Source organism: Panicum virgatum, chromosome 5K, assembly GCF_016808335.1.
Source record: "Panicum virgatum strain AP13 chromosome 5K, P.virgatum_v5, whole genome shotgun sequence".
Classification (NCBI taxonomy): domain Eukaryota; kingdom Viridiplantae; phylum Streptophyta; class Magnoliopsida; order Poales; family Poaceae; genus Panicum; species Panicum virgatum.
Window position 1 is genome coordinate 57,041,427 of NC_053140.1, and position 10,258 is coordinate 57,051,684.

The 10,258-nt window shown below is 44.1% G+C and overlaps 1 protein-coding gene across 2 annotated transcripts; it reads left to right on the top strand.

Moving 5' to 3' along the window:
* Nucleotides 1-2,966: 2,966 nt before the first annotated feature.
* Nucleotides 2,967-10,253, top strand: LOC120708889 (ubinuclein-1-like). Of its 2 annotated transcripts, none has more exons than XM_039994314.1 (13): nt 2,967-3,395; nt 4,042-4,128; nt 4,203-4,295; nt 4,869-4,945; nt 5,344-5,941; nt 6,071-6,164; nt 6,257-6,369; nt 6,891-6,977; nt 8,028-8,150; nt 8,279-8,413; nt 8,652-8,699; nt 9,319-9,420; nt 9,571-10,253. In XM_039994314.1, exons 1-13 carry the CDS (start codon nt 3,075-3,077, stop codon nt 10,003-10,005), a joined length of 2,313 nt encoding a protein of 770 aa, XP_039850248.1. In that variant the 5' UTR covers nt 2,967-3,074; the 3' UTR covers nt 10,006-10,253. The 2 variants fall into 2 exon arrangements, with proteins under 2 accessions (XP_039850248.1, XP_039850249.1); XM_039994315.1 differs by having other exon boundaries at nt 3,234-3,390; nt 9,571-10,250.
* Nucleotides 10,254-10,258: the final 5 nt, after the last annotated feature.

Below are 10,258 nucleotides of genomic sequence, written 5' to 3' on the forward strand. Positions count from 1 at the left end.
AGTGCTCAACCATCCGTACCATGGAGATGAGCAAGAGATGAACTAGAACTAGCTAAAACGCCCCTACCTAGCGCGCCAAATGTCGTGGTGTGGCAAACCACAGCCGGGTGGCGGAATGCACCCGCCTAAGCCCAGAGGGTGAGTACTCGGGGGTTAGCTAGGACTAGTTCGATCTCCTGCAAGAACACGATGAACACAGCCGATTTAGAGTGGTTCGGGCCGCCGGAGCGTAATACCCTACGTCCACTGTGTGCTGTATTGCTTGAGACTGAGTGAGTTTGTGCTCGAGAGTGCTGGGTTAGGGTTTCTCGAGAGCCTTGGAAAGTGTATATGTGTTCTAGCGGGCGTGCTCTCCCTTTTATATGGCCAAGGGGAGCACGTACACTGAGCGGGGCCCCGACATGTGGACCCGGCGATGTATTATAAACTACACTTTGGCCTTCAATACCTCAGATCCGGAGATCTTGTCGCCGGCTTTCGTGCGTAGCTTCTGACCAGGGATGGTCTTGAGCTGTCCTGTCAGAGTAGAGTCTAGCCTCTGGAGCCGCGCGTTGAGATCATGATGAAGCGCCGAACTACTGACTCAGTCCGCTGTAGCAGCGTGCACTGTTGCTCCAGTTAGTAGCTGGTCATCATGACTCGTCGCCCACGCGCGCGGCGCTGAGACACTGCTCCGTGCCTCGGTAATAGACGAGCCGCCTTGGAAACGGGCGGGCTTACCGTGTTATCATGTCACGCCTGTCCAACCCGTGAGTGAGTATCCGATGCCCTGCTCTGGCAGCGCACACCCCAACCACCAGCATTTAATGCGGCAGGAGGGTTGGCTTCAGGCAGAAGACTCGTGCCTGTGGGACACGTGGCGGCACCGGACCCATGGGTCGGCTGTCGCGCCCACAAGGGCACGTGGCGGTTCCGGACCCCTGCCCAAGCGGCTAGCTAAGCCGAGAGCTCACAGGGGTCCGGATAGACACGTGGAGGTTCCGGACCCACCTGCGGGGGTCCAGGTCCACGGCCACATGTGCTGAGCATTTCCACCTCTGGGACACGTGGTGACACCGGACCCGTCCCCGAGCGGAAAGTGGTTCCGGGACCGTTGGTCCGGTGAGATGGAGTCGGACCCCAAGGGTCCGGCTGCTCAGCTCTTTAGTGCGTAATTACGGATAACTACGCAAGTCTTGGCACAGTAGGAGTGGGTACCCCAGTTGCAGGGTACCGACACACATATTTTTCAATGTTGCACTATAAATTTTTTATTTGCAGATGCCTTGTTTCGTTGTTGCCCTGTGGGTTTACTATTCCAAATATCCTAATTTTTGTCTTTCGATAAATATAGATATTATATTTTAAAAAACTCCACGGACGAAAAACTCATGGCCTTTTGTGCAGCGAGTTCAAACATATATTGGGCCGCAACTGCCACCATGCGTGCGTTGTCCATCCGTTGCGGGCCCGCTAAACCTGCAAAAAAAATCCCAAGCGCGAGACGCGTTTTTTTCTTTTTTTATTTAAAAATAAAAAAATTCAAAAATATATGCTGGTTTGGGAATATTTCAAAAATAGGGCATGTCGCCCACCCACGAGGCGACATGGACCTATATGTAAGAAAAATAATTAACCGTGGACTCCTGAGGGTGGGGGGGTTCGCCCGTCCAGGGGGGCGACCGCGTGCGAACCAAACAAACATGAGCAGTAGAGAACGATCGAGCTGGTAACAGGTTGCAATTATGTAGTACGAGCATGCGCAGTGTATAATTAATGTATGCACGGCGACACTGGAACATGGACTTTGGGACCACTTTTAATTGGACGACTTGTCAAATCTAGTTGTCAGGTGGCTCAGTACACGCATCTACTAGAGCTAGCATGCTTTGGCATGCATGAAAGCAGAAGGGACCATGTTGTTGCCTGTACATGCTCATACATTCTTGTCTGAAAGTTAATATTGAGGTCCAGAGTTAGCCTCACGAATACTACACATACTACTAGCTCTGTAGCTCCTTGAGTCATTGGCAGAGTAGTCCATGCTAGCTCTAGTAGCTGCGTGTACTGAGCCACCTGACAACTAGATTTGACAAGTCGTCCAATTAAAAGCGGTCCCAAAGTCCATGTTCCAGTGTCGCCGTGCATACATTAATTATACGCTTCACTCCGTCGCCCGATGGAGGGGCCCCCTGTCGCCCCTGGACGGGCGACCGGCCCCACACACCCTCAGGAGTCCACAGGTAATTATTTTTCTTACATATAGGTCCCTGTCGCCCCCACTGGGCGACAGGTCCATATTTTTGAAATATTCCCAAACCGGCATATATTTTTGAAATTTTTTATTTTTAAATATAAAAAAGAAAAAAACGCCGTGCGAGACAAACCCGTAATGGACCCAAGTCACCACCAACCACAGGTCCACAGCCCATCCGCGCGCCCTTTCCGAAAAAGCAAGCGAGGATGGGTACGCGGCGGCGAGACGAGGAGCCAAGCCAACGGCGACGAGAAATCCACGGCGGTTAGCTGTTTCCAGCGGCTCTCCTATCCAACCTCGCATTCGTAAAATAGGGAGCCGGGAGCCACTATTCCTTCTTCCAGCAGGTGCCGCATGCGAACACGGAGAGCCCGCGACGAGGAGAGAGAATGCGTATTCCTACGATTTCTCTCTCCAATCCGCAAAGCGTTCGCAAGTCTCTTCTGTTGGCTGTTGTGCATGTAAATTTTTTAAGCGTCGCAGTCGATGAGTCTCTGGTGGTGGGCCCAGAAAATTTTTGCGCATGTGTCTTCACATCCAGCCGAACATAATATTTTACAAGATGCCATCTCACAGCGCCTACGCAGAGAGGCATTTTGCGAATCCGCACTCACACCGCTGGAAACGGGCTAACCTCATCGCGCCCCCCCCCCCAACCCAAAACCGAGGGCGTTTTCATGCCCCCCCCCCCCCCCCCTTCTCCGGACTCCGGAGCCCACGCTGCCCACCTCCTCCGCCTCCACTCCCCCACTCCCCGCTCCAGCCCACCTCGTCAAAACCCTAGCCCCCTCGATCTAATGCCGTGACCTCTCGAATTCCAAATTCTCCCAGTCTCGCCATGGAAGACCCCGTGGCCGCCCCCTCCTCCGCCACTGCCCCTGCCGCCGCAGCAGCTAGGGTTCCGGCGGCGACGGCGGCGGCCCCTGCCGCTGCCGCGGCACCGCCCGCTCTCGCTCCGCAGCAGCCGCCCGCCACGGCGGCCGCGGTCCCTGAAGCTGCGGCGGCGTGCCGGAGGCAGCTGTTCACGGTGGAGCTGCGGCCTGGGGAGACCACCATCGTATCCTGGAAGAAGCTCCTTAGGGAGGCCGGGCAAGCGGCACCGGCACCGGCGGTTGCGGCGGAGCCGGCGTTCGCCGCACATGCGGGCCCATCTGGTGCGGTAAGCAGTGCTGTTGCGTGTTGGTTGGGTTACCTGCCGTGTTGCTGTAATTTGTGCTCTGCTTATTAGCTTTTCGAGTAGATGAAAATAGAAGGATTCTCTTGAGCCTGATGGTTAGATCTGGAGCATGAAACGTAAAAGGCTCTTTCGTGTTTGGTAGGTAGCAACAGGTCATCCCTCGTAAGAGATGCTAGCTAAAGATGGTAACGGGCACAAAAGCTATATACCTTTAGTTAACCTGTTTGTAGTAATCCCTATGACAACAACAATGATAGTCTTAATTACAGCCAGTTGTTGATTTATGTACACAGGGTGGTTTCATTCTGCTGTTCTGGTTAAACTAGTATCTTTTCTTAGGTACATGTGCTTTTCCAGAGATGTTCCAAGTATTGTTGCTAATATTTCTGGTGTTCTGGAATTTGACTACTACTTCTCTCTTGTAATCTGCCAAAACCTTGAAAGTCACTGAGCTAGAACCATTCTGTGCCTAAATTAGTTAAGTCTCATCCTTACCATTCTTGTAATGATGTTCTCAATATTCAGTGTAAAAAGTATGTTAAACTTTGGCTTCTACATTTAGAATATAATGAATTGTTTGGCATTCAAGAAGTCCTGCACTTAACATTTTGTTTATGATCTGTATCAGGCACATCCTGCAGAAAACGACCCAAAGGATCCAACACAGCCAAATCGGTTTAATTCAGTCATTGAAAAAATTGAGCGCCTTTACATGGTAGTACACACTGGGCTTAGTTTTATCAATGGTTCAAAATGTATGCTGTTTTGACTCCATATTTGAATTGCCAGGGCAAACATAGTAGTGACGAAGAAGATCTTGACGATGTACCGGATGATGATCAGTATGACACCGAGGATTCGTTTATTGATGATGCTGAGTTGGTTAGTTATTCAAACTTTTGTTCTTATTTCTAGATGAATTTGTCTTTATGGCTTCAGGATCTTTATGATCTCAGTTTTATGCTTATTAAATCTGACACCTCAAATGGCTTGATTTTGTATTTCGTATAGTTACTATGTAGGTTACATTAAATAATATTGATTGATGTACCCATTTCTTTAATCAGTATTTACCCTAGCCCTCTGTTCTACCCTTCTGAACTCTCTGCTTATTGGTAGGGGAAATCTTATTCTTTATTCCTATCTTGAACTCTAATAGAATATTTGATTGTATATGTGACAAATCAAAACCTGAGCTTATGTCTGCAAATTGAAAAAGGTGCCTCCCAATATTTCTACCATACTGAACTACCTGACGTCTACCTTTTTTAATATATAATGGCTCAGTTTAAGCAGAAACTGTAATGTGATTTACTCATCTTGTATTTGAGTATATTTACAATGCTTTCCATGAGATATGCTAAAACATGTTTCTGTGCACTGTTAACTATATTATGTCTCGAGAATGAATCCTCTTCTTTATTACTAATTTACTTCATGTTTTCCTCTTTGTAGGATGAATATTTTGAAGTCGATAATTTGAAAACTAAGCACGATGGGTATTTTGTGAACAAAGGAAAGCTGGAACAGATGTAAGGTTCCTCCAATATTTTAATTTGGAGTAAATAGGGATGCAAATAGCATTTATGCTCCATACCCCTCTGCTAATGCATATGGATTCTTTTCTGATTGGCACATTTGGTACTTATTTTTTAGCTTTCGATATACATGCTGTTCTAGCTGACATAAAATGCCATTCGCATTGAGAATAAACTCATAATCGTCACAACAAAAATGAGAATAACAAATGGTTACTCTGCAGTCTGCTCATGGCTTTTGTAGATGTTAGCATGGGCGATTTACGTCAGTTTAATCAAAGCAATGGATCGTAATAACATCATTAAATGCTTACTTGTACACCTGCATTGCTATGTCAATGGCAGCACCAAGCCACCAATGAAATATTCATCAATTTAACCCTCTTTTGCAGTGATCTTGGTGCATCGGCAAATGTCGCTCCAAAAAAAAGAAGAAGAAAGGACTCAGCAAGTACTTACCTTGAGACTAATCAGCATGCTCCAGTTGATTATTTCAATATTGGTGATATGCCTGGGAAATCCTCTGGAAGAGGTACTGTGCAGCCAGGGAAGCAATTAGCTAGTAGCACCGTAGGTTCTTATGGTCAATACCATGAGGACAACAGAGTGGTGAAGAACAAAGCCAGTGGTCCTGGAGGAGCCCCTAAAAGAAAATCTTCTGATTTCTCCGTCGCTGCTGATGCTACAGCGCGTGCTAAGATCAGTAGGGATGCCTCGCATGCTCCTTTGGAGCTAAGGGACTTGGAAAAGCATAAAGCTGCAGCACTACCTGTTGACTATGCACATAAGTCAAAAACCAGCGATACATATGATTATGCTTATTCAGCTTACAGGGACAAAGGTACTTCAGTGCAACTTGATTTCCAACAAAGAAAGGCAAGCGGGGAAAATCAAGATCCATCAAATAGAATCTATCGCAAAGAGAAGTATGGACCAAGTGAATATCCTGTTATGGCTATGGGTAGTGCTGTCTATTCTACACAAACAGTGGTAAGAGTCCTGTTCTCAATGTGGGCACAAGATTAAGCCTTCAACCCACTTCTCATATAGTCATATTCTTGTTACCTGTATCACCAAAGATTTTATATATTGTAACTCAACACTTTCTGTTGTTTTCAGAACCCCGTTGTTGGTAGGGAGGGTTCAGGTACAAAACCCAAAGGCACCAGGCTTGAGCGAGCTATTCGGGATCTCCAGAAGATTGTTGCTGAATGTGAGTTGCAGTATTCCCCTGATGTGCGGGAGCCTTTCTGTGGACAAAGTAGTGTTGGAAATAATTTGATATGCTTGAAATTCTCCTTGCAGATAGACCACCAACGATTGATATTAATGAGGTAGATCCAAATGGTCAGGCAGCAGTTAAAAGACGGTTGCCTCAAGAAGTAAAGCAAAAGCTTGCCAAGGTTGCAAGGTTATCGGTATGAATCACCACGTCCACATTTACTTCATTTTCAAGCGTGAATACTCTGTCTGAACTTTGAAAGTTATGGTTGCATACCAGATATGTATGCTTTGGCTTTTGCAGTTTTGCTTTCTCTAAAATTATTGACCAAGTGGCCGTTCTTCAAAATCTTGTGTCACTTCTGTTAATTGCAATATCCATTTAGCGCATTTTTTATTTGTACTAAATATGAATCTCTAGTATTTCGATTTCTTACTCAAACCCATGTTCGCCTAAACAGTCGTTTAGCCCGTTTAAACACCGTCTAAACGCTACACAGTGGCACACCGTTTCCGTTTAATCGGTTGTTTTGACCGTTTAAACGGCTGTTTTTCCCGTTTAAACAACCGTTTTGCCCGAATAATGGGCTAAACGGTAGGTGACTGACTATTTACCGTTTAGCGTTTTGGATAACACTGACTCAAACATACAATGCAGAATCCTCTCGACTACTTTGTAGTTACTTTAGCTGTCCATAAATACTGTTGTGTGGTGTAGGCAAATCAAGGCAAGATCCAAGAACATGAGTTGATGGACCGCCTTATGGGCATAGTTGGACACCTTGTGCAGCGCAGGACACTGAAGGTTAGTGATGGAAGCTACTAAGCTTATCTTGGACTTGACTTCATGGTATTGTATGGCACTGGTTGGCTGCCTCTTTGTGTTTAATTCATCATCGTTTATTTTCAAAATTGGGAAAGTTACCTAAAGATTTTTTGAATACTCACATTATGTTCATCTTAATACATGTTAGCAAAACTTACAATATAGCTTGAAGATCATTTTTTTGGCTAAACTAATTGTACCATTTTAGAAATGATCACTTCCAATAGCTCTATGGCCCTGTTTGGGACCGCGATGGCGTCGCGTATGAGCAAGAAAAGCGAAAAAAGCCCGCCGAACGCCTCGCGGCAGACGCGCGTCCGCTGGCCGCGTGCGAAGGCAAAACGCGGGATTTGAACTGGGCGGCCAAAAATCGCAGAAGCGAGCTCGCGGCCGCTTATCGCTTATTCGTCTCGCGCTTATCGCCCACGCAGTCCCAAACAGGCCCTATATGTACTACTGGTTGCGTTAGACAACTTTGAGAGTGCATTTTAAAATGTCATATTGGTCGGGTGCAACAATTAATTTTAGCAAAGCTTCTCAGCTTGTTATGGTCAAATGTGGAAGAGTGTGTATTAAAAAGAAGACTTTTCAAGCATGCCAGGACATGCCATTACATGTTTATCTGTAATAACTTGTTTTATGTTGCAAAAGATTATGGTAATCTGTGTTCTAAAAAAATATTATGGTAATCTGAGATAAGTGATCATCATCCGGTTATTCAGATACTCAAATACCATGACCAATGCTGATCTGTGAGGTCAATATAATGCAACGCGAAACAAGAAGGGCAACTAAGCAACAGATAAAATGTTTTGAGGCCTGATGTGGTGTAAAAAGAAATCTGTTAGCTAGCCAGAGTATCTAATTGCAATTAGACCATCACTTTCTAGTTTCTGAGGATGCTTATGTTGTGGTTTATTGGTGCTGTGTGATGACCATTGACTCAAATGACATCTCTACGGCAACTTTATTAACATTGTGCATGTCTGCTCCTAGCCTTCCATCTCTAACTAATGCAATTTTTAACAGAGAAACATGAAAGAAATGGTAGAATCAGGTCTATCTGCTAAACTGGAGAAGGCTGACCGGTTTCAGCGTATAAAAATGGAGATCAACGAAATGATCAAAACACGTGTGGCTGCAAAGTCAAAGGTAAAGATATAATTGGTAACGAAGTGTGAGACTTCCTTCTAGCCTATTGATGTTTTAGCTCTTGTTAATTACTTTTCTCTTATTCATTGTGTCTGATGACATATGTACTGTTATTAACATGATACCAGGTCAATGAACAGCAGGATGGTTCAGCTGATGATTTTCAGGTTGCTAATGATGAAAGAAGAGCTTTAAAAGGGAAGTCTGTAATGGATGCTGCATTGGAAGATAGGATATGTGATCTGTATGATCTGTATGTTGAGGTATAAATCTATAAACATATATATAAGATTTTTTTTCCCTTTTGGAGCCTAAAAAGGCTTTAGCACCTAGGAAACATTCATCAGCCTTTGTTATCATCTGCAAGTTGGTAAAGATATATGTACATATTGGTATATTTGATTCTTGATTGTTCGATGCAATTATTACTAGTGGAACATGTAGATGAGTTTCTATACAACCAAAGTGGCTTGAACAGGATCCTATCTGATTCCTTGTCAGGGTATGGATGAAGATAAGGGCCCTCAGAGCAGGAAGTTATATGTGGAGGTATTGATCCTGAAGCTTTAGCTTGTTTCTTATTTTTGTTTCCTTTAAAAAGTCTTTTGTACCAATTTTGGTGAAAGCTTGCCCATTTCATTTATGAAAACCTCTGCCATTAGCACATTGTTTTTTCCTCAGTCCTTTTTTGCTTGCGTTTTTCTTTAATTTGCTAAATATATCTTATCTTGGCAAATTAGTTGTGCTATCATAGATAAGGTGACAACTCAATCTGCGGTTTGCAGTTAATAATGCCTTTAGGGAAACCAGATGTTATGCTTCTTGCTCTTCCAATTTGTATCATGGGCTGTTATTGTTTATCTCATGTGGAAGGATTATTAATCCATTGTTTCTCGAGCTTCCTTGCTTGTTTTGAGTAAAAGGGCAAGGGATTGCTTTCGATGTAAAAATTATTGTAGGCAGGGTTTGAAGTACCGGTTTGTAAAATTACCCCCCTTTTTTTTAATGTCCCATTTTTCCCTCTCTCCAAATTTATTGCAATTATCTGCTATATTTAACTCCAAGAAAGGATTGGAGTTATTATTTTGTATATAAAAATATATAGTATTGATGAATTGATCTCAAGTGCATCTGCAATCGTCTGACCATGCTTAAAATGTTACACCAGCTTGCAGAGCTATGGCCGCAAGGCTACATGGATAATGTTGGAATCAAAGATGCCATTTCTAGATCGAAGGATCGGAAAAGATTATTGTACAACCAGCAAAAGGTCATTACTAAAAATATTTTCCCCCATTTTTTAATATGTACATATGGTCATATTTATTAAAAAGTTAAAGCAGATGCAAGATTAGAACTTGGGTCACTTTATATATTGTACCATTCTGTTGCTCACATTTTTGCTTTTTAACTAATCTAGGTTCGCAACGAAGAGAGATTGAAGAGGAAGAGGCTTGCTGCATCAGCTAAACTACAAGAGGGCTACCCTGTTGTAATGCAAAGTGGAGTTGTCCCACAGGTAGCACAACCACCAATAACAAATCCCATCATATACCCTGCACCTGATTATGGACAAAACCAGGCATTGAAAAGTTATGAAAGGGTTCGCGAAACAAGTTCTAGTGCAATCCCTGATGACAGCAACAGAAACACTGGCGAGATGAAGAAGAAAAAAAGAAAACCCGAATATGATCCTGTAGATACACAAGCTAACATACCAAAGGCTCCCATGCAGCATGGGAACGAGAAGCAAAAGCTTCCCAAGCCTTTGGACGAGGCAAATGCTGGTAGCCAGCTCACTCAAACCGTGCTTGGCCTCCCAACCGTGCTTGGTCATAACCAACAACCTAGCTGATTAATTTGGATTACTATTGGATATTTAATTCCCCTATAGGCACTTTTCAGCTGCTGTAACAATATATGGTCTTTTCCATGTGTTCATCAATTGTCGAAACTAACATGTATCCGAGTGTAGAGGATATTATTGACCATTTGTAATCCGGATGCACGTTTTCACCACAAATATTGGTTGTAATTACGAATCATTGTCATGGCATGTATTTGTTCATGGTGGGCGACTGAAATGCTCATTCAGTGATCCGTGGTAC